The sequence below is a fragment of the Taudactylus pleione genome, unplaced genomic scaffold (assembly GCF_031769625.1).
Source record: "Taudactylus pleione unplaced genomic scaffold, aTauple2 ptg000007l, whole genome shotgun sequence".
NCBI lineage: Eukaryota > Metazoa > Chordata > Amphibia > Anura > Myobatrachidae > Taudactylus > Taudactylus pleione.
In genome coordinates, this window is record NW_028284410.1 from 20,511,025 (window position 1) to 20,535,926 (window position 24,902).

Below are 24,902 nucleotides of genomic sequence, written 5' to 3' on the forward strand. Positions count from 1 at the left end.
GGCCGGAGGAGCTGTTAGCGGCGGGACCAGGAGCGGGAGTTTCAGGTAAGTGATTTTTTTTTTTTTATTCTTATTACGTCTCTCTCTACTGGGGGGGGGACTACAGAGGGCACTAACAGGGGGCAATTACTACAGGGGGCAATTACTACAGGGGGCACTAAAAGGGGTTATTACCACTGGGGGAACTACAAGGGGGGGATTACTACAGGGGGCACTAAAAGGGGGGATTACCACTGGGGGTACTACCAGGGGGGATTACTACAGGGGGCACTAAAAGGGGTTATTACCACTGGGGGAACTACCAGGGGGGGATTACTACAGGGGGAACTACCAGGGGGGGATTACTACAGGGGGCACTACCAGGGGGGGATTACTACAGTGGGCACTAAAAGGGGGGAATTACCACTGGGGGCACTACCAGGGGGGGATTACTACTGGAGGCACTGAAAGGGGGGATTACTACAGGGGGCACAACCAGGGGGAATTACTACTGGGGGCACTACCAGCTGCTGCCATTTCCCACCCTAGGCTTATACTCGAGTCAATAAGTTTTTCCAGTTTTTTGTGGTAAAAGTAGGTACCTCGGCTTATATTCGGGTCGACTTATACTCGAGTATATACGGTAACCATTTTTTGCATGGATGCTCCTCCTTTTTCTGTTGTCTGAAAAAATTACACTCCACCATACCGATATCCCCGGAATATATGGGGCACAATTTTCTTTTTCTTTTCTCTACGTTATGGTATTGCAATGCAAACTGTGATAAATGTTTAACATCTACAACGGACTATAAGTATTTAACAGTTAATTTTTTTTTTCTGGACATTACAAATATCTAAACCAAATCTATATATTTTTTCAAAACAAATAAAATACAAATTTTTGTGGTTTACATCATCTTCAGTTGGATATTACGCCTGATTTTATTCTACAATAGCACTATCAGTTCCCGAGGTGGGAAAATATTTTATACACTCAGCTTTTTTTACCACCAAGTATACTATCGGTGGCACTCTTCGTCATTGTTTCTAGTTGGATACTATTTCTATCACCAAGTACCTTGCAACATTGTACTATTATTGTATATTGATATGTTCACAGGTATTTTCAGTCTTCTGATTCAATAGATATATCATGCTGTAAAAAATTTTTGTTATCCATATATGGTTTATTCTGTATTGGTTTTATACATGATTTTAATTTGTTTACAGTAGACTATTTTTAATTTTTTTTTGTTTTGTTTCTTGTTTTTTATATATTGTAATAAATGTATTTATTATTTGACTAGCGCCTATATATCCTTTTTTTTGTGTGTCATGACCTGGGAGTCCTATTGCACATACGCAGCCCGTGGCCTACACATGTGCAAGCGCAGGGAAAGAAGAGCAATCCTTCAGATCATTCTCTGGGTAATATCTGCAAAGCGATGCCCATAAGCTTCTATAGGCAATGGTATCTATAGATGGCATTGCCTATCTTGCAGAAGCTATGGAAAGTTAAGCTTTCAGGAGCTTGCTGCATATGGGCAAATTGCAGCCCCATAGAATTCATGAGGGACTGCTGTGCCAGTGGTCTGCACTAGATATCTGTGATATCTTCTGCAGCCATATTAATATAGAAAGGGAACCATATGTATTGTGGTAAGCCTCCGAGCACTGCAGTTTTCGGAGGTTTGACAGTATTTTTTTGATTGATACATCCTGCCCTCTAACCTCTAGGGGGAAATGTATGAAACTTTCTAAAGAGTGGAGAGATGGAGAAGTCGTGCATAGCAACCAATCTGCTTCTAGCTAGCATTATCTAGTACATTCTATAAAATGATAGGTGATTTGCTGTATTTTCCCCAATGTCACTGGTGTCGGGGGGGGAGTAATAATTACCTGAGCCCAGGCTCGTTGTAGGGGCCCAGCGGGGGCTTCTGTCCACTGATCCTCCCCCTCAAAGTATATATTTACCTTGTGATGGCAAGCGGGTCCCTCCTCCTCTGCAGCGTCATCTTTCCAGTGACCTCTTCGGGAAGATGGCGCTGCACAGTGGCGCCAGAGACTTTGTTCTCTAGTGCACATGTGCCATCTTCCCGATTACTGGGAAGATGGTGCAGCTGAGGAGGAACCTAAATCCCAAAAAGAGAATAGGATGTTGCTGTGGGGGCAGCCAGGGGCGTATCTATAATGGGTGCAGGGTGGGGGCCCACACCGCACACCCTGCACCCATACTTTGTATTAATTACCTCTCCGAAGTCCCGCGTCAGGTCTCCCAGCACTGTTCAAATGGCGGAAAATGCCCACCGTGGCCATTTTTCAGGCGTTTTGCGCATGTGCTGTGAGGAGATCGCCGGGAAAATTCCATGTCATTTCCCTGGTGATCTGCGCATGCACAATAGACCCTGGGCACACTCTAGTGCCCAGAGTCTATTGATTCTGCAGTGGCCGGCCAGCCGCGTCAGTCGGCTGCTGGCCACCGGAGTGAAAGGAAGGGGCCCGTGTCGGGGGATGCACACAGTCCTCCTCCTCTATAAAGACACCCCTGGGGGGAGCGATTGCACTTATCACCTCCCTGTATCTGCCCATGGCTGAGGGGCAGCAATTAATATTCTATTTAGTTTTTTTTTTGTAGGGGGCATGGCCATGTCCCTACAGTACCTGGGCCCGGCTCTACTCTCTACAGCCCTGCCCAGGGTCACAAACTATGAGACTACCAATGGAACATGGCAGATCTGCACACCATCTTCAACTGAATACCATCCAGGAATCCTGAGAGTTGTACTTCAGCCCCTTTCTACAACTATAGCAAATAACTGTTTGATTATTAGGGCTGATGGTGAATTTCTATATAATAGAAACTGTCATTTGCATTGATTATTTTCACATTGAGTTGTCACATGCTTTCAAATGCAGTACACTCTCTCCGTGGCTTTCATGACAGGATCTGACTTGCGAGGCTGTGAATATATATATAATGTTGACATACTGTTTACAGCACATGGAGTTTTGCAAGATATACAGTATTTGGAAAGTAAAAAGAGAAATGAAAATAAAAAGGTGTCACTCTATTTTTAAATGGGTAGCAAACACAGAAGCATGATATTTTAAGTACCAATAAATCTATTTTAATGAGGACAGTATTCCCCTGCCAGAGAGGATTAGTGCCTATGTAATACTATCATGGTATGCAAACATGTTCTAATATTTGGCATTTGATCTGCATTCACAAGCAATACAAGGGGAACGCAATGGGTGACATGAAAATTACAATTAAAGTAAACATTTTTGACAGCTGCTTGGAAATATAAACAATAATGACAAAACAGGTGTTAGATTTACAGCATGTGATATCCACAAAATAAGAGATCATAAAGTGTTGAGTATGAAGGGCCTATTCATGATATCTTTGGGCCCATTACACATGCATAAATTCTAATTTCTGCATGTTATTTGTAAATTCTTTATTAGGGGCCGCCTAATATTCTGCAAAGTTTTCGGAATTTGCCTGCAGGAACCAATGCCGTCCTGAGATTGCATTGGTTCCCAGAGCCCTGCTCTTTGCTATGGGAAGGAGCACTGGCTTGCAAAAAGGAATCCGATTGGATCTCTCCGCCACCCCTGCACTGCTTGCCCCGTGGCCTGGGCATGCATGAACTCAGGCCACTTATGCAATTGGCCTGTATTGGCAGGGGTAAGCAACACTGCTACTATGGTAGCAGTGTTAGGAATTGTGGGGATAGCTACTTATCGGCAGTGACGGCTCTAGGCACAAGCTAGCAGGGACGTCGTCCCCGGAGCACAGCCCTGCTCCCTGCATGAGCTCGCCATCGCTGGCTTCAGAGGAAAAGCCCACCCCCCACCCTCCTGCTGGCACTATTGGGTAAGCGCTCAGGGGGAGGGAAGGGGCGTGACTATGCACTGCAGGTCGGCGCTGTGCACATGGAAGCCTAGCGCCGGTCTTGCTTATTGGAGCAGCTTTTCCCTGCTCCAGAGCAATACTGAATTGCAAATTGCGAGTTGAATACATAATTACCAGGGGCCAAATATGCCTATGAGAAATCACTGATCAGTAGTTTGAGTCAATAAATTCGACTGAGAATGGCTTTTAATCAGTAATTTAAATAATGTTATGTTTAAGGCAAATTATATTAAAATGCTGTGCCACCTTACTAACACTACAACCACAAGTGGTAACCCTACAGGTTCCAAACTTGCCAGCTCCTGGCTGTAAACTGTTTGGCCTGAAGTGTTTGACAAAGTTCCCAGATTCCAACTTTCCTGGATGCCCCTGACATAGCAGGCAGATTATTATTACATGCTATGCTATGATAGTACATTATAGTATAGCTCATCTTCTCATGTGATATAGTATAGGAGAGAGAGAGAGAGAGAGAGAGAGAGAGTGGTCAGTGATAGATTGTGCTCACTAATACCCCTTTTACACTGGAGCTAAAACCCGGGTTTTTGAAGGGTTAACCCGGGCAGCTCCCTGGTGTAAAAGGGGAGAGAGTCGGATCGCCGGGTCGAGTGACCCGGCAATCCAACCCAGGTAACCAGCAGGGTTTAACACGGGCGTAGCCCGTGAAACCCTGCTGTGAGAACAGCGCACTCCGGGTCACGATGACCTGGAGTGCGCTGCTAGCCAGCCGATTGGTCCGGCTTAAGTGGAGCTTGGAGATGACGTCATCTCCAAGTGACCACTTTCACTCCGCAAAAGCCGGGTGTATGCAGACCCGACTGCCGTGTGAGCGGCGCTGACTCGGGAATATCCCGAGTCGGCGCCGGCAAAATTCCGGGTCTGATCCGGATAGGAACTTTGTTCCAACTCCGGGTGAGACCCGGAATTTATGTGGAAAAGGGGTATAAGTAGGTTTGGCATTATTAGAAGATACTCTGTGATTGTGATGAATGGTAGTGGTAAGTATAAAAAACATTTAAGATAGAGAATTTCTTTAACTATGTCAAATTACACTGTCTTCTATGAAGAACAATGTGTGACTGGACTGGCAACCAGAACACAGCAGTCAGTAATGAATGACCAATTTAAATAAAACAGAAAGTGGCTCACATCATCCGCAGTAGCAGGCTGCATGGTAATATAATCACAGCAAAGCCCTTTAAGAGCTTATTTAATCCCGTTGAACTTTGAGAAAATAGAGTATTACTGGGCACATAACTTTGTTACCAGAGATAAAATGTGTAATCTTCTTCTCATTACTTCAAACTTCATAATTTTTTGTGTTTATATTTACATTGGCTCTATTACAGTCTAAAACCTACTACAGTGAATTTAATAAGCAGATCATACATATGCAGTTTTGTACTTACAACATAGGAATCGGAAATGTTCACCATATATCAGAAAAGCTAACTATCAATGAATACTTGAAGTAGGTATTTTTTTACTGTTGAAATTTTACATATTTGATGTCCTATTAGTGTAAGATTATTTATGTATAATATATGTATGTATGTGTGTGTGTAGATATAGTATTTTTTTTTCTATGGGAAAAAAAAGCTTCCAGTACTCTCCTAAACTTCTGAATGTCCTATGGTTTGATGTGATACAAATTGTAGATATTAGAATGTCGACACCAAAATTTTGACATGGCCTGAATTTCATTTGGACATAATGTCTGCATTCACAGTATTGTCACTGACAGTCGGCATGTCGACAATGCTGTTCTTCATAGAATTATCAACTATCCCTAAACACAGACTAACCCTAAAGCTGGGTACACACTGGAGCAATGTGTACACGGACGATATGGTGCCCGTTGGGCTGACATATCGTATCTGCGGTACACATCAGAATGATGTAATGAAGGTTGAAACAATCCCTCGTTCCATCTTTTATTACCTTGCTTGGCACCGCATGCTATAACGTCTGCCTGGCCATGCAGCGCGGCCGACTGGAAGATATCGCTAACTACCACGGGAGTGCGCAAATTGGCCATACACACTGAACAATCCAGCTGATATGTCGTTCTGATTTGGCCGTAAAGAACACATTCGGGCCGATATCGTTCCAGTGTGTAACCAGCTGAACACTTAAAATTGTGAAAAATTGTCTGTCGACATTATAAAATTTCAACTGTCATTATCGACATTCTGGATGTCGACCCTGCGAACGTACACCCCTGTGGCCATATACATTTCTCTTGGTCTATAAACTAGTTGGAATGTATTAGTCTGGGTATATAAGTTCACAGCAGGTGAAGGCAACTCTAGGTACTAACCTGTGGTATCCATATTAAAGATCGACAATTTCTAGATAGACACTCAATACGTCGACACCAATATGTCAGGCAATATATCGATTAGGGGTGTGCACCGGCCACTTTTCGTGTTTTGTGTTTTGGTTTTGGATCTGGATCTTTCTTCGTGTTTTGGATCTGGATTGGTTTTGCCAAAACCACCCTTCCGTGTTTTGGGTTCTGGGTTTTGTGTTTTGGATCTGTATTTTTTTTTAAAAAAGCATAAAAACAGCTAAAATCACAGAATTTGTTGGTTTCTCTGCTCCTATGCTATTATTAACCTCAATAACCTTAATTTCCACTCATTTCCAGTCTATTCTGAACACCTCACACCTCACAATAGTGTTTTCATGTCCAAAAGGTTGCACCGAGGTAGCTGGATGACTATGCTAAGCGACACGAGTGGGCGGCACAAACACGTGACCCATCTAGGAGTGACACTGCAGTGGCAGACAGGATGGCAGTTAGAAAAACTAGGCCCCAAACTGTACATAATGCAAAGAAAAAAAAGAAGTGCAAGATGGAATTGTCCTTGGGCCCTCCCACCCACCCTTATGTTGTATAAACAGGACATGCACACTTTAACAAATCAATCATTTCAGCGCCAGGGTCTGCCACACAACTGTGGCTGAAATGATTGGTTCGTTTGGGCCCCCACAAAACAAGCTGGCAATTAATGTGTCCCTGCACAAACTGGCTCTACGGAGGCAAGATGTCATCCTCATCCTCCTCATCCACCGATTCCTCACCCTCTTCAGTGTGTACATCCTCATCCTCACAAAGTATTAACTCGTCCCCACTTGAATCCACCACCACAGTTCCCTCTGTACCTTCTGGAGGCTGGTCTCCCTGGAAGAGCTGATAATTCATTTTGATGAACATCATCTTCTCCACATTCTGTGGAAGCAACCTCCTACGCCTTTCGCTGACAAGGTTCCCGGCTGCACTAAACACTCTTTCGGAGTACACACTGGAGGGGGGGCAACTCAGGTAAAATAGAGCCAGCTTGTACAGGGGCCTCCAAATTGCCTCTTTTTCCTGCCAGTACAGGTATGGACTGTCTGACATGCCTACTTGGATGCTGTCACCGATGTAATCCTCCACCATTCTGTCAATGGTGACAGTATCATATGCAGTGACAGTAGACATGTCAGAAATTGTTGCCAGGTCCTTCAGTCCGGACCAGATGTCCAAACTTGGTCCTGCCTGCCCTGCATCACCGCCAGCGGGTTGCTTAGGATACCTAAGTTTTTTCCTGGCAGCCCCAGTTGCGGGAGAAAATGAAGAAGGAGCCGTTGACGTGTCACGTTCCGCTTCAGCTGACAGTGTGTTCACCAGCAGGTCTTTGCACCTCTGCAGGCTTGTGTCGGCCGGAAAGAGAGACACCACATAGGCTTTAAACCTAGGATCAAGCACGGTGGCCAAAATGTAGTGGTCTGATTTCAACAGATTGACCACCCTGGAATCCTGGCAAAGCGAATGAAGGGCTTCATCCACAAGTCCCACATGCCGAGCGGAATCGCTCCGTCTTAGCTCCTCCTTCACTTTCTCCAGCTGCTTCTGCAAAAGCCTGATGAGGGGAATGACCTGACTCAAGCTGGCTGTGTCTGAACTGACTTCACGTGTGGCAAGTTCGAAGGGCTGGAGAACCTTGCACAACACGGAAATCATTCTCCACTGCACTTGAGTCAGGTGCATACCCCCTCCTTTGCCTATGTCATAGGTGGATGTATAGGCTTGTATGGCCTTTTGCTGCTCCTCCATTCTCTGAAGCATATAGAGGGTTGAGTTCCACCGCGTCACAACCTCTTGCTTCAGGTGATGGCGGGGCAGGTTCAAGAGTGTTTGCTGGCGCTCCAGTCTTCGGCACGCAGTCGCTGAATGGCGAAAGTGGCCAGAAATTTTTCGGGCCACCCAAAGCGTCTCCTGCACGCCCCTGTCGCTTTTCAGAAAATTCTGCACCACCAAGTTTATTGTGTGAGCAAAACATGGGACGTGCTGGAATTTGCCCAGATGTAATGCCCGCACAATATTGGTGGCGTTGTCAGATATCACAAATCCCCAGGAGAGTCTAAGTGGGGTAAGCCACTGGGCGATGATTTCCCTCAGTTTCTCTAAGAGGTTGTCGGCGGTGTGCCTCTTACTGAAACCGGTGATACACAGCGTAGCCTGCCTTGTAACGAGCTGGCGTTTCTGAGATGCTGCTACTGGTGACGCTGCTGCTGTTGCTGCGTAAGGTGATACATCTACCCAGTGGGCTGTCACAGTCATATAGTCCTTAGTCTGCCCTGTTCCACTTGTCCACATGTCCGTGGTTAAGTGGACATTGTGTACAACAGCATTTTTCAGGACACTGAGGACACTTTTTCTGACGTTTCTGTACAGTCTCGGTATCGCCTGCCTAGTGAAGTGGAATCTAGACGGGATTTGGAACCGGGGACACACTACCTCCATCAATTGTCTAAATCCCACTGCACTAATGGCGGATACCGGACGCACGTCTAACACCAACATAGCAGTCAAGGCCTCAGTTATACGTTTTGCTTCAGGATGACTGCTGTCGTACTTCATCCTCCTCGCTAAGGACTGTTGGAGGGTCAATTGTTTAGTAAAAGTAGTGGTGTTCCTACTTCCTCTCTGGGATGATGAACGACTCCCAGCAGCAGCAACAGCAGCAGCGGCAGCAGTAGGCGTAGCAATGCAGGATCCTCCAGAGGAATCCCGGATAGGAGAGTCAGTCATGCCAGTGACATGGCCTGCAGGACTACTTCCGATCCTGACTAAGGAGGAAATTGACGAGGAGGGAGTTGACGGTGTGGTTTGCAGGCGCTTGGATACAACAGGACAACGGGATTTAGGTGTCCCTGGACTGCTTACGGTCTTAGCCAAAGTTTCTGAACTTGACAGTAACTTTTTATGAACGCGCTGCAGGTGCCGTATAAGGGAGGATGTTCCTAGGTGGTTGACGTCCCTACCCCTACTTATTTCACCTTTACATATGGTACATATGGCAAGACAGTTGTTGTCCGGATTTGGATAGAAATATTGCCAGACCAAAGAGGTGGAATGTTTGGTCTTCTGCCCAGGCATGACCGTGATGGGCTTTTTCATCCCACGGACAACAACTGTCTCCCCCGGAGCCTGATTTAAACAAACCACATCACCATCAGAATCCTCCTCGCCAACTTCCTCCTCAGCGCCAGCTACACCAGTATCCTCATCCTGTTGTACTTCAACAGTGACATCTTCAATTTGCATATCAGCAAGTGGACTGTGGGTGCTCCTTTCAGCACTTGCAGGGGGCGTGCAAATGGTGGAAAGAGCCACCTCTTCCCGTCCAGTGCTGGGAAGGTCAGGCATCGCAACCACCACCACACTTGGACTCTCCTTGGGGATTTGTGATATCTTCTTAGAAAGCACAGTTCTTCGCTGTGCTTTTGCCAGCTTAACTCTTTTGATTTTTTTAGTGGGAGGAGGGCTTCCATCGTCATGTGAAGCTGAACCACTAGTCATGAACATACTAGGGATCGACCTTAGCCGTTCCTTGCCACTCCGTGTCGTAAATGGCATATTGGCAAGTTTACGTTTCTCTTCAGCTGATTTAAATGTCTTTTTCAAGGTCATTTTCCTGAACTTTGCCATTTGGGATTGTATGTGCCCTCTACTATGACATTGGGCATCGGCCTTGGCAGACGACGTTGATGGCATGTTATCGTCTATGTCATGACTAGTGGCAGCAGCTTCAGCACTAGGAGGAAGTGGTTCTTGATCTTTCTCTATTTTATTTTTATCGGAGAAAGTTTGGTCCTCCATTTATGTTATATCGATTTGATATATACGTGCGGCTAAACACAGAAAATAATTTTTTTTTTGGTTTGGACTGGAGTGTACTTTGGGGGTTGCAGCACCCTTTAACGGTCAAGCCAGCTGGCCCTTATGACACAGGCGCACTCTTGGCACTACTTTGTTGATGCACGTGCGGCTAATGCGCACACAATTCACAAACACAGAAAATAATTTTTTTTTTGGTTTGGACTGGAGTGTACTTTGGGGGTTACAGCACCCTTTAATTGTCAAGCCAGCCGGCCCTTTACTTATGACACAGGCGCACGCTTGGCACTACTTTGTTGATGCACGTGCGGCTACTGCGCACACAATTCACAAACACAGAAAATAATATTTTTTTTGGTTTGGACTGGAGTGTACTTTCGGGGGTTACAGCACCCTTAACGGTCAAGCCAGCCGGCCCTTTACTTATGACACAGGCGCACGCTTGGCACTACTTTGTTGATGCACGTGCGGCTACTGCGCACACAATTCACAAACACAGAAAATAATTTTTTTTTTGGTTTGGACTGGAGTGTACTTTGGGGGTTACAGCACCCTTTAATTGTCAAGCCAGCCGGCCCTTTACTTATGACACAGGCGCACGCTTGGCACTACTTTGTTGATGCACGTGCGGCTACTGCGCACACAATTCACAAACACAGAAAATAATTTTTTTTTTGGTTTGGACTGGAGTGTACTTTCGGGGGTTACAGCACCCTTAACGGTCAAGCCAGCCGGCCCTTTACTTATGACACAGGCGCACGCTTGGCACTACTTTGTTGATGCACGTGCGGCTACTGCGCACACAATTCACAAACACAGAAAATTATTTTTTTTTTGGTTTGGACTGGAGTGTACTCTCGGGGGTTACAGCACCCTTAACGGTCAAGCCAGCCGGCCCTTTACTTATGACACAGGCGCACGCTTGGCACTACTTTGTTGATGCACGTGCGGCTACTGCGCACACAATTCACAAACACAGAAAATAATTTTTTTTGGTTTGGACTGGAGTGTACTTTCGGGGGTTACAGCACCCTTTAACGGTCAAGCCAGCCGGCCCTTTACTTATGACACAGGCGCACGCTTGGCACTACTTTGTTGATGCACGTGCGGCTACTGCGCACACAATTCACAAACACAGAAAATAATTTTTTTTTTGGTTTGGACTGGAGTGTACTTTGGGGGTTACAGCACCCTTTAACGGTCAAGCCAGCCGGCCCTTTACTTATGACACAGGCGCACGCTTGGCACTACTTTGTTGATGCACGTGCGGCTACTGCGCACACAATTCACAAACACAGAAAATAATTTTTTTTTTGGTTTGGACTGGAGTGTACTTTCGGGGGTTACAGCACCCTTAACGGTCAAGCCAGCCGGCCCTTTACTTATGACACAGGCGCACGCTTGGCACTACTTTGTTGATGCACGTGCGGCTACTGCGCACACAATTCACAAACACAGAAAATAATTTTTTTTTTGGTTTGGACTGGAGTGTACTCTTGGGGGTTACAGCACCCTTAACGGTCAAGCCAGCCGGCCCTTTACTTATGACACAGGCGCACGCTTGGCACTACTTTGTTGATGCACGTGCGGCTACTGCGCACACAATCACAAACACAGAAAATAATTTTTTTTTGGTTTGGACTGGAGTGTACTTTCGGGGGTTACAGCACCCTTTAACGGTCAAGCCAGCCGGCCCTTTACTTATGACACAGGCGCACGCTTGGCACTACTTTGTTGATGCACGTGCGGCTACTGCGCACACAATTCACAAACACAGAAAATAATTTTTTTTTTGGTTTGGACTGGAGTGTACTTTGGGGGTTACAGCACCCTTTAACGGTCAAGCCAGCCGGCCCTTTACTTATGACACAGGCGCACGCTTGGCACTACTTTGTTGATGCACGTGCGGCTACTGCGCACACAATTCACAAACACAGAAAATAATTTTTTTTTGGGTTTGGACTGGAGTGTACTTTCGGGGGTTACAGCACCCTTAACGGTCAAGCCAGCCGGCCCTTTACTTATGACACAGGTGCACGCTTGGCACTACTTTGTTGATGCACGTGCGGCTACTGCGCACACAATTCACAAACACAGAAAATAATTTTTTTTTTGGTTTGGACTGGAGTGTACTTTCGGGGGTTACAGCACCCTTAACGGTCAAGCCAGCCGGCCCTTTACTTATGACACAGGCGCACGCTTGGCACTACTTTGTTGATGCACGTGCGGCTACTGCGCACACAATTCACAAACACAGAAAATAATTTTTTTTTTGGTTTGGACTGGAGTGTACTTTCGGGGGTTACAGCACCCTTAACGGTCAAGCCAGCCGGCCCTTTACTTATGACACAGGCGCACACTTGGCACTACTTTGTTGATGCACGTGCGGCTACTGCGCACACAATTCACAAACACAGAAAATAATTTTTTTTTTGGTTTGGACTGGAGTGTACTTTCGGGGGTTACAGCACCCTTAACGGTCAAGCCAGCCGGCCCTTTACTTATGACACAGGCGCACGCTTGGCACTACTTTGTTGATGCACGTGCGGCTACTGCGCACACAATTCACAAACACAGAAAATAATTTTTTTTTTGGTTTGGACTGGAGTGTACTCTCGGGGGTTACAGCACCCTTAACGGTCAAGCCAGCCGGCCCTTTACTTATGACACAGGCGCACGCTTGGCACTACTTTGTTGATGCACGTGCGGCTACTGCGCACACAATTCACAAACACAGAAAATAATTTTTTTTTTGGTTTGGACTGGAGTGTACTCTCGGGGGTTACAGCACCCTTAACGGTCAAGCCAGCCGGCCCTTTACTTATGACACAGGCGCACGCTTGGCACTACTTTGTTGATGCACGTGCGGCTACTGCGCACACAATTCACAAACACAGAAAATAATTTTTTTTTGGTTTGGACTGGAGTGTACTTTCGGGGGTTACAGCACCCTTTAACGGTCAAGCCAGCCGGCCCTTTACTTATGACACAGGCGCACGCTTGGCACTACTTTGTTGATGCACGTGCGGCTACTGCGCACACAATTCACAAACACAGAAAATAATTTTTTTTTTGGTTTGGACTGGAGTGTACTTTGGGGGTTACAGCACCCTTTAACGGTCAACCCAGCCGGCCCTTTACTTATGACACAGGCGCACGCTTGGCACTACTTTGTTGATGCACGTGCGGCTACTGCGCACACAATTCACAAACACAGAAAATAATTTTTTTTTTGGTTTGGACTGGAGTGTACTTTCGGGGGTTACAGCACCCTTACCGGTCAAGCCAGCCGGCCCTTTACTTATGACACAGGTGCACGCTTGGCACTACTTTGTTGATGCACGTGCGGCTACTGCGCACACAATTCACAAACACAGAAAATAATTTTTTTTTTGGTTTGGACTGGAGTGTACTTTCGGGGGTTACAGCACCCTTAACGGTCAAGCCAGCCGGCCCTTTACTTATGACACAGGCGCACGCTTGGCACTACTTTGTTGATGCACGTGCGGCTACTGCGCACACAATTCACAAACACAGAAAATAATTTTTTTTTTGGTTTGGACTGGAGTGTACTTTCGGGGGTTACAGCACCCTTAACGGTCAAGCCAGCCGGCCCTTTACTTATGACACAGGCGCACGCTTGGCACTACTTTGTTGATGCACGTGCGGCTACTGCGCACACAATTCACAAACACAGAAAATAATTTTTTTTTGGTTTGGACTGGAGTGTACTTTCGGGGGTTACAGCACCCTTTAACGGTCAAGCCAGCCGGCCCTTTACTTATGACACAGGCGCACGCTTGGCACTACTTTGTTGATGCACGTGCGGCTACTGCGCACACAATTCACAAACACAGAAAATATATTATTTTTTTAGCACTTGGGGGGAGCACTCCTGATGGACAGAGCACCCCCTGGACAACACTACAGCACTCCTTTAGGACTGGGACACTGCACAGGACTTTGGAGTGGACACAGCCCCTATGGAGAACTGACTGCACAACACAGTCCAGCCAGCCCCTATGGACTTTGAAGTAGTGGACACAGCCCCTATTAACAACAGCAGGACAGCACAACACAGCCAGCCCCTATGGACTTTGAAGTAGTGGACAACAGCAGCACTACACTACACTACACTACACTACACAGCCCTAACTCCCACCCTCCCTCTTCACTGTCCACAGCCGAGTGAGAAAATGGCGCCGACGCGGGTACCTTATATAGGATCCAAAACCCGTGAGACTCGGAAGGCGGGATGATGACGTTTTGCCTCGATTTCAGATCCGAGTCAGGCGGGAAAAGTCGAGCCTGACTCGGATCGGACTCGGATCGGGGGGGCTCGGGGGGGTTCGGATTTCAGAAATCCGAACCCGCTCACCCCTAATATCGATAGGGACAAAAGGTCAAATGACAAATGGTCGACAGTGACAAACGATCAGCACTAAATGGTAACACATGTTTTTTCAACATTTGTAGGGTGAGGGTTAGGGTTAGGCACTTGCCGGAGGGTTATGGCTAGGCTGCAGAAGGGGAAGGTTAGAGTTTCGGCACTGGGTGGAGGGTTAGGTTTAGAACTTGGGGGAGGGTTAGGGTTAAACACTAGGGGAAGGGTTAGAGTGAAGATTAGACTTAAATTACAAAAAAACAAAGTGTTGACCATTTTTCATGTCGACCACATGTATCAACTATTTATCCCTGTCAACCATTTGTATTGCCAATCATACGTATGTCGACCGTTTGATAAGAATACAGTGCACCGGTGACCGGCTTACAAAAATATCACAAATTTACCAACTGGCCATGGCTGCAGGGGGGCATGGTGGCGGGCCCCTACAAGCTTTGGGCCCTTGGGCAACTGCCCAACAAACCCAATGGAAGAGATGGCCCTGGGGGCCGGCACAGGGTGCTCCAACCCCTGGATCTAGCCCTATGACCTGACCAATGCAGGTGGTAGTTTTTCAATATTTCTGAAGCCTATAAATGTGGTGCAGAAGATGTATAGTATGTTCCCATTTCCATTTGTGTAATTGTCAGTAATTAGCAGTGTTACTTGTCCATTGATTATATGCATATAGAGATTCAAAATTAAATTATTTTGCCCCCCCTCCCTCTTACTTTACAGCAGCCCAGGACACGCTAGTAGCAGCTGCAGCAGTTTCCTATGCCTGTGGGCGGCGAGTGATCACACTGATTGCAAACCCTAATGGGGGCGTGACCATAGCTCCCACGATTAGGCCATGCCCCCTTCCCCTGGCCCAGCCCAGCTCTCTTCGCCCCTGACCTTTAGACAAGAGCAGCAAGCCAATCAGATGTATATATAGGTACAGACTGACCTTGTTCTAAATTTTTTCTTCAGAATCGATGTTCCCATTTGAAATTTACATTTCACTTTCTCAGACTCCTCTACCTGTGCATGGGAATATGTAACACTGTTCTCCATCATCAGCAAATCCTAAAAAGAGAGAAAGGAAAACATAAAAAAACATTATATCAGTGTACAGTATGTCATTGAATAGGTAATCATTATATCATTTGGCAATATTGCAATGATAGAAAAACTTTATCGGTCCAGTTTACTTTTGAAGCATCTTCAGGGCAGCTGACCACTGCTGAGCTCCTCCTTGATACTGGCTGGTCGTGGTAAGAACAGTCTTACCGCTTTGTCGGACAGTTTATGTTCATTCTGCCCATGCATGACCAGTCATTTCCAGGTCACACATGCACACTGCACTGAAAGATTCAACCAAAAATGAAAAGGAAATAGTAAAAAATAGAAAAATATTTTAATTATGCAAGGAAAAAACTATTCTAGTAACAAAATATTGTTTCCTTTCCTTCCCACGCTGTTGTCATCCTGAGAAGGTGATAGTGATAGGAGGACAGTGGCAATACTTATTGGTAACCTAATAAGGTGGTAGCCTTTGGCAAATAGGTATAAATCCTGCCTCCATTAAAAAAAGTAATTTTCAAAAGAGAATGGGATTTTCAAGGTGTGATATTTATGTTCATATTTAGGTGTAAATTTATCAATATGCGGCAATAAACAAGGTTTTCTACCAGTGTCAGTCCAGTTGCTGGGCCTCATATGCACAATTACCTAGAAGCCTAGATTTGGACTTTCAGTACTAGATTCTTAAAAAATATATATAAAAAAATAGGAACAGTAAAACCTACAGTATCTGGTTGAGAAGAGTTCTAGGGGACTATTCACTATAATTTGTGATGGCAGCATGGTAATTGTATTTCTAACTCACAAAAATGCTCTGAAACAATTCAGTATTGCTCCGGTGCCCAGACAGCTATTCTGGAAAGCAGTTGTCCTCCCGCGAGCCTTACCATTACTACTTTTGCGATTTACTAGTAGCAGCCCAAGCTTACACTTCGGGCAGTGTTTTTGTGCGTATGTGAACTTAGGGCCTGATTCAGACCCATTTGCTAAGTTGCAGATGCATGCTATGGGGGATTGTCGCCCGACCGGGAATCGTGCGTTCGTAGTACACAGACTGGATGCTACTTTGAGTGACAGAATGTGCCGTTTGTGGGTGGTAACAGGGGAAAGTACTTGTGAACGGGGGTGTGGTGCTGCGAACGCAGGCGTGTCTGGGCGTCAAAATAGAGTTTTATGGGTGTGCATAATTAGCATGGAGGCGTCATTGTGCACGTCACTTGGTTGTATTTCAGCCTGCAGTGATCGCAGTGCTTGTGGCGGTGTAGGCTCCACCTCAAGCTCTGTGTGCAGGTCCGATGGCTTTCGATGGTTCTGATTAATCATACACTTCCCGGATATGACGTGTGTTAAGAAATAAAAGTGGGCGTCTTTATAGTGGCGTGCATTCGCTCTGCCGTCGCTCTCTAAGATATAGAGGGTGTCCTTACACCAGACAGTACGATCATGGAATTTGCATACCTGGCCCCTTTTGGCTGCGAGAGAGCGCAGCTTAGCGTCCGGGTCTGAACCAGGCCCTTAGTTCACGGCACGCATGCTCACAGCAAGGGCTGGAGGAGGCAGTGGGATCCCTCTTCACAGTAGGAGCAAGGCTCGGCTAACTTTTTGGAGCTTGATTAAATTACAGCAGATATAACACTGCTCTATTGGTGAATGGGTCCGTTACATAAAACTACTGTTTCTGCATATATAACAGCCCTGTTCACTGCCAGTGACTCTTGCTGATGACATCACAAGTGCTCTGCACAGATTGCTACATAGAGCAGCAGAGTGAGACTTGCAGCAATTATACTAGTCACTGAGGGACAGATTCAGCAAGGAACGCATGGATGCAGATGCACGCACTGGGCAGCTGCGAGAATATGCTAATGATTGCATATGCACGCCAATCGCAGCACAAAGTTGCAGACGCCCAGCACTACATAATGCTGCCCCCTTTACCCTTCGTACTGATGCACAAGGCTGAGAAAACATTGGGAACATCAAGTAACATCGGATCCACACGCAGACTAAAGGCAGACCTGACCCTGCTGCAGGAGTTGAGAGACTTCCTGCACGCAGAGGGATGCCAGGCTGCGTCCGGCATCTCAGTGGCTAATTTCTGCACGCCCCTGTAACAGCCTGCGTTCGGCCAACCACTCCCCGTATCCACTCACAAACGGCACTTTCTGTCAATCACTTTACCCTGGGTCTGAATATTAACTGCACTCACTATTGCGGATGCAGTGAGTGGTTCGCGCATACGCACTGCGACCCAGATGCATGCGTAGACCACGAACATCGGCGTGCATCTGCATCCGTGCGTTCCTTGCTGAATCAGGCCCTGAGTTTCTTCTACATACTATATACAGTCAACATATAGGGGCCTCTTTTATTATTTATTGCTCCAAAAGAAAGATTTTTTATTGTTACAAGAAAGTCTTTTTCAGGTCAATTAATCAATAAAGATTTGCTGAGGCAGATTAGTGATGTCCAGCTCCACAGGATTTTGGCTGGCAGTGGTACTTCCACTGCTCTAACGTTACAGAATACAAATTGCATTACATGGCAAGAGACATAAATCGCTTTAAATGTAGCAATGACATTCTTTAATCCTGGAACAAACAGGGAACAAGTTGTCCCCAGTCACATATATTGTACAATCTTCATCAGGTATAAGGCAACAGCCTGTGCGATATATACACAAGTTCCAACTCAGGAGTGGATTAATTAAACACCCATCCATGGCATGATTGCAACATATATTACATAATGTACTAAATCATACATTAGAAAATATGTATATCATAGTTATCATCACTTGACGAGGTGCCCCATGATGATGGTGCGTTCTAGCACCGAAATGGCCGTCGGGCTGTCCATTTACTAGGATTGACTGTTATTTACTTCTGAGGCCAGAGAGCAACACAAGCAGTTTGGATAAGTGTACATGACTATATGCACTTTAATATGTGGCTCCTGGACAACAGTATTTTTTGACATGCTTTCTATATAAATTTATATCTTTTTTTTCAATTACTTGGTGTGCTGTTCTTTCCTATTGTGGATATCTATGTATATATATATATATATATATATATATAGTATAAGGGTGCTATATGAGTGGGACAGGTATATTGGGGTGCTGTATGAATGGGACAGCTATATGGAAGTGCTGTATGAATGGAACATATACATATATATATATGAGGGTGCTATATGAATGGGACAGGTATATGGGGATGCTGTATGAATGGGACATGTGTATATATATATATATATATATAAATATATATATATATGGGACAGGTATATTGGGGTGCTGTATGAATGGGACAGGTATATGGGGGTGCTGTGTGAATGGGACAGGTATATGGGGGTGCTGTATGAATGGGACAGGTATATGGGGGTGCTGTATGAATGGGACAGGTATATTGGGGTGCTGTATGAATGGGACAGGTATATGGGGTTGCTGTGTGAATGGGACAGGTATATGGGGGTGCTGTGTGAATGGGACAGGTATATGGAGGTGTTGTATGAATGGGACAGGTATATGGGGGTGCTGTATGAATGGGACAGGTATATGGGGATGCTGTATGAATGGGACATATATATATATATATATAAATATATATATATGGGACAGGTATATGGGGGTGTTGTATGAATGGGACAGGTATATGGGGGTGCTGTATGAATGGGACAGGTATATGGGGGTGTTGTATGAATGGGACAGGTGGTTTTAAGATTGCAGATGGGTGTTAGAGGTGTAATTTGAAGGTTATTGAAAAGAGTCTTTAATGACACAAATATACAGTATACAGTATAGGCATTTCTATTGACCCGCAACTTAAAAATAACATTTTTTTAGCCTAAAAACTCTTGCTTTCAATCATTATTTCACTATTTTAAAAACATGCATATAACAGCCATTTGACACATTTTAAGAACACAAATACTTTTATTATGGCCATTAATACACTATTATACAGGTTGAGTCTCCCATATCCAAAATGCTTGGGACCAGGGGTATTTTGGATATCGGAATATTCCGTATTTTGGAATATTTGCATACTATAATGAAATATCTTGGGTATAGGACCCAAAACTAAACACAGAATGCATTTATGTTCTATATACACCTTATACACACAGCCTGCAGGTCATTCTTTACAATATTTTTAATAATTTTGAGCATCAAAAAAAAGTTGTGTACATACATGAAATTCATCTATGTTTCATATACACTTCATACACACATGGGGGTAGGGGGGGTCAGGTGCGCTCTTCCTGCTAGTAATGGTGATGACTTGTGTGTGTTTGTGAGTGGTGTTAATTAGAATGTTTCTTCTGGTGGTGGTGATGTTTTGGGAGTGAGGAGGGTGTGATTGGGTATGGAGTGTAGTTTGGAGTAATGTGAAAAGGGGAATGGAATAGGTTCAAAATGAGGCCAGCGAGACACAGTAATTTGGGGCAAAAAATTAAAGATTTTGCCCAAAATTACTGTCTCGCTGGCCTCATTTTGATCCTATTCCATTCCCCTTTTCACATTACTCCAAACTACACTCCATACCCAATCACACCCTCCTCACTCCCAAAACATCACCACCACCAGAAGAAACATTCTAATTAACACCACTCACAAACACACACAAGTCATCACCATTACTAGCAGGAAGAGCGCACCTTACCCCCCCTACCCCCATACGTTTTCAGTGCGGGAAAGGTACTCCCACACAAAGGTGCAGCACCCCGAAACCACAACACACCACCCCCTGGTCAACGAGAGCGCAGTTCTACCGCCCATCTTCATAACTTCATACACACAGCCTGAAGGTTATTGTATACTGTATTTTAATGATTTTGTGCTTTAAAAAAAGTTTGTGTACATTGAACCATTACAAAGCAAAGGTTTCACATTCTCAGTCATACTAAAAATATTCCGTAATTCGGAATATTCCGTATTTCTGAATATTTGGATATGGGAGACTCAACCTGTATTGTTATCCTATATCAGTTTGGCTTTTTTGGAGGTACATGCAGAATTCCCCATTTTTACCTATACTTATCACGGCGAAATACATGAAAAATGATCGCAGGAATGCTGCATCGTGACTATTGCAATAGGATTGCATGAATAACGCAGAAGCTCATGTCCGCGATAAGTGCTAAAACCCTGCAAAGGGTGAGAAAACTTAAAGTGCGCTAAGTTATCCCATTATTGCGGATAATTGAATTCCACCCATAATGTTAAATCTTCATTATTCTGCATTCATATCAAAGCTACCAGCTATAACCTTTTTTAAATACCTTAAATACTAGTTTTCACTGCTTTAGTTTTAATACAGTTGGCCTTATAAAATAAAACCCACCTATCCATTCTTGTAGTGTAAGAAATTAAAAGATTAATAACATACAGTGACTCCAACATTTTGCTGTACCCAATGTAAATTCCATTTGTTCAATAAAGAAGCAACTAAACACTGACCTCTAGAAAGACATCTAGCACCCAAACACTATCCATCAGTGCATTCCTTTTGCTTTTTATCAACTATTTCCACTAAACCTTAAATCCTTTTAGTTTTATACTGAATATTGCACATATGGATGGTGATGTGTAAATAAACCATGCATGCACACACATTCTGAGCACGGTAGACTTTGTATATAATTAGCAATTATACTTACAAAATTACTTCCAAATATTGTGACTGCCAGAGAGCTTTCTGCTTACAATATTACTCGAATGTTCTTTTCAATTGCTGGTGACATCAGGAAGGCACTCAAGGAGGAGAGCATCATATAAATAGCTTCTCCCTGAGTGGATGAGTCTGTGATCCCAAACAATCTCTGGTTTAATTTCAACAAAAGTTTCAGTGCACACTGCATCTTCTATTTTATAACGGTAGGATAGAATACACTGTGGGGATAAAAATATACTAGGGATTAAATGGCTTTCAGAAAGGTCATTGGGAGGGGTTTGATCAACAGTGGATTAAACCCAGTACAGGGACACAAAGAGATAAAATTAACCCCTTGGGTAAAAATGTTTGTGATTTCTCTCATTGACTCCTATCTATTTGCTAATGTGCAACCGTGGGCCAGATGTACAGAGGCTGGCTGCCCCTTCTGCTTGGATAAGCAGATCAGGTGCATTGATGAGGAAAGATTCAGATACATCTTATTATGAGTTACCTAGATCTTGAAGTAAATGTTGTACCTAGATAAACCAGGTGCAAGTATTGGATAATGAGGGACAAATCTATGCACTAGATATCTTAAGATGGGTTCAACTCAAAATCCGAATTTGGAACCATAACTATTTAGATGCATCTTTGCTCATACAGTACTTAAACAGTACATGTTTATGTCAGTGCATCAATGTGTGTATTTAATCTACCGTTTAAAATGTATATCTCAGATCTACCATATCTTCAATTTTATATAATATAATATAACTCAGCTATGCTTACAAATCACAGATAATGATGCATAATTTGCCCATCGTAACAGGCTGTCAAGAGAGAACACCAAGCCCCACACCAATAGCTATCGTATGCTTTAATTCAATGTATTGAGCATTGAGACATACATTTATACTCTAATAGAGGAATCAAAATGAATGAGTAAAAGAGGCACCATAAGAAAGGAATGAAATACATAGTAAAATTCACTTCTATCCAGTTCTGAAGTTTCTTATTTGGAAACAAAGACGAACGTACCATGTATTTTGTTGCATAAGGGTGAGATGGTGTACATGGAAGAAACCTCCCAGCATGGTTCGAGCATATGAAATAGAGAACTGTGGTCAGGCCGGATTTTTAGCAACTACATTCAGTTGTTTTAGAGTAGACGATCATCACCTCCACACCATTCGATGGAGGTCAACTCCGGAAAACCACCATGTAATGGAAATAATACTGTCATCATAAATGATTGATAAATATCGACTATTGATGTCAATCCCACTCCATCCCAGATCAAGCACAAAAGGGTAGTTGGCTAAAGGTCCAGGAAGATGACATTACTAGTCCATCACTATTGGTGCTAAAGAGGGGACGTAGCCAAGCGTAGTGCTGTGGCCACGTCTTGCTCGGCATACTTCCTGTGAAGATTGTTGTGACCACTACGTGGAGGGGATCATTGGGGCCTCTGACCAATGATAAGCTCCATGGCAAGTATGGCTGCCAGCAGTATGAAGAGTCATACTGCTTCACTGCATGTGTATGTGATGTTACATTGCCAGGTCACACATGCGCACTGCACTGGAATCCTGGATTTAGGCGTACAGTTGCAGTTTAAAAAAAAATAGAAGAAAGACAATGAACAAAATAGTTAAAAAGGGAAAAAATCTGTACGGCCCCCCAATATCGTCATCCTCAGAAGGCGATAGCTATAGGAGCATTGTGGGTGTACAGTTGATAGCTTTTACTGTCTTTAGGACTTATTAAATAGTCATATCTCTGGTGAAATTGTTGGATTTAGGTCTCTTCTCCCTATGATAAATATACTCATATCTGCCAAGTTGTAACAAGGTGCTCTCTCCAGCAAGGGGTTGTTAAAAGGGATAAATTCCCTCAGTGGAAACTAAACTCTATACTGTGCAGTGCCTGGGAGGAAGGGACACACACCGTATTTCCTTCATCTATGCTGTTGCCACCCTTGTGTGCCATGTACTTACAGTTATGTACAGGTATTATTTCTCATATTCATATTCTACATGAATCTATCTGCAACATCTATACTGTCCTCTGTATGTTCCCTTCCTGTTCTCCCGCTTATAGTAAGTCAGGAGGCAGAGCACATTCATGAAGGAGGCCAGCCACCAGTAAAAGCAGAAGTACAGTGGGGTCAGTCAGACGTCCCTGATTGTCAGCACAATACGGCAATCATCTTCATATTATTGTGTGCCTGTACGGGCCCCTGAGAGAGTGGGGCCCATGGTACCTTCCCCCTGTGCCTCCCATTAATCCCACTCTGGTTCTGTATGTTTCTGTAGCTATGTGCACTGCCATAAGGACACTTATTTCCCTCCTGGGCTAATATTATATAGATTGGTCTAATATTTTATATCGATCATTGAATGCTCTCTCTATTGTAAATAACATGCCCTCTGTATCGTACATCGGTCAATTGAATGGTGTCTACATTGAGTCCTAGTCAGGTAGAGTTGGTGAGAGTTGAATTTGATTGTTGTCCTTTCGCATAAAGAGTATTTGTATATATTCATTTACTGTAGATATGTAAATCACTCCTTTGTTATGCAAACTATGCCTGCCTTTGTTATACTAGGGTAATTGTCACGGGCATTTATGGTTTATTGAAATACAGGATGGTTCCAGCGCTTTCTGGTTTATTACCTTCTTACTAAGGACTGCAGTTGCCATATTTAGAAATATGGCAATATATGTTAAATAACCATAATAATGTATGTACTGTATGTCCTTAAATGTTGGTAACACCTGTGCAGATACTTCAGTCTGCGTGCAATACCCTGGAACCTCTGCGAGTCATATTGCTGGACTAATCTAATAAAGTGAATGGCACACGTCCTAAGGAAATGCTTGGGCAATGTAACATATACCTTTGGTTATGACAGTAATATTTTGGGCTTTTTATCCTGCAGCTGAATGGCATCTCCGGAGGCCTTCTCTCTACCTTGACATGGGTAGACATATAGTGGGTGAAAGATGCACCATTTTATTATTAAGATGCTCAACACTAGAATGCAGTACATTTGAGAACAAAGACCAGGAGATTCATCACACTGAAAATTACACACCCATATACCTCACCAATGTCTCATTCACTTTGATACCCAATCCTGGTTGCTGGTTGCTATTTCATACCCTTAACTCCTCTACCCATGTGCATTCCAGTGGCTGTCCAGCTTCAGCTGCTGTGATGTGTGGCTCCAGCATGTCTGCTCTAGCAGGATGCAACTTAGAAGGACACTTCCTCTCAGCTTATAGACCCAGCGGCCAGGTTGCATATTACAGTAAACAAACAAAAGGCATGATTACTCAATAGTTGCAGTGTGTTCAATTCCACTTGGCAACATTTAAGAATTTTATATACAGTATATGGTTAACATAATTCACGCAATGTTAAACACAGTTTGGAAAAAATTGGGTTGTAGCAGTCAAGGGATTGCTCATTGCATTGTATAGATCTGTATTTTGTAAGTTTGTGAGCAGCACCCTATTACCTCTTTTGTGCGTCTGTTATTATTACCCAGCCTTCTTTTAATATTGTTTTAGTACTGTTTTTCTGTTTTTGTAAAGTGTATATGCTGGCGGTAAATAACTAAAAATAATAATGATACTAAATATTTAGGGTTTTTTGGGACAAAAGAGTGAACTTTCATAATATTAGTTTAGTTCTTGCTGTCAATCATTTTTCTT

General features: G+C 44.1%; 1 protein-coding gene across 1 annotated transcript in view; it reads right to left on the bottom strand.

Moving 5' to 3' along the window:
- The window catches only part of MYOM3 (myomesin 3), a 222,094-nt gene extending 200,831 nt beyond the window's left edge, over positions 1–21,263 (bottom strand). The window contains exons 1-2 of the mRNA XM_088460571.1: positions 21,187–21,263; positions 15,407–15,525 (exon numbers count right to left, since the gene is read on the bottom strand). Coding sequence (XP_088316697.1) covers positions 15,407–15,516 — 110 coding nt within the window. The 5' untranslated portion in view covers positions 15,517–15,525; positions 21,187–21,263. The remainder of the gene's footprint in view (positions 1–15,406; positions 15,526–21,186) is intronic.
- Between the last annotated feature and the right edge of the window lie 3,639 nt (positions 21,264–24,902).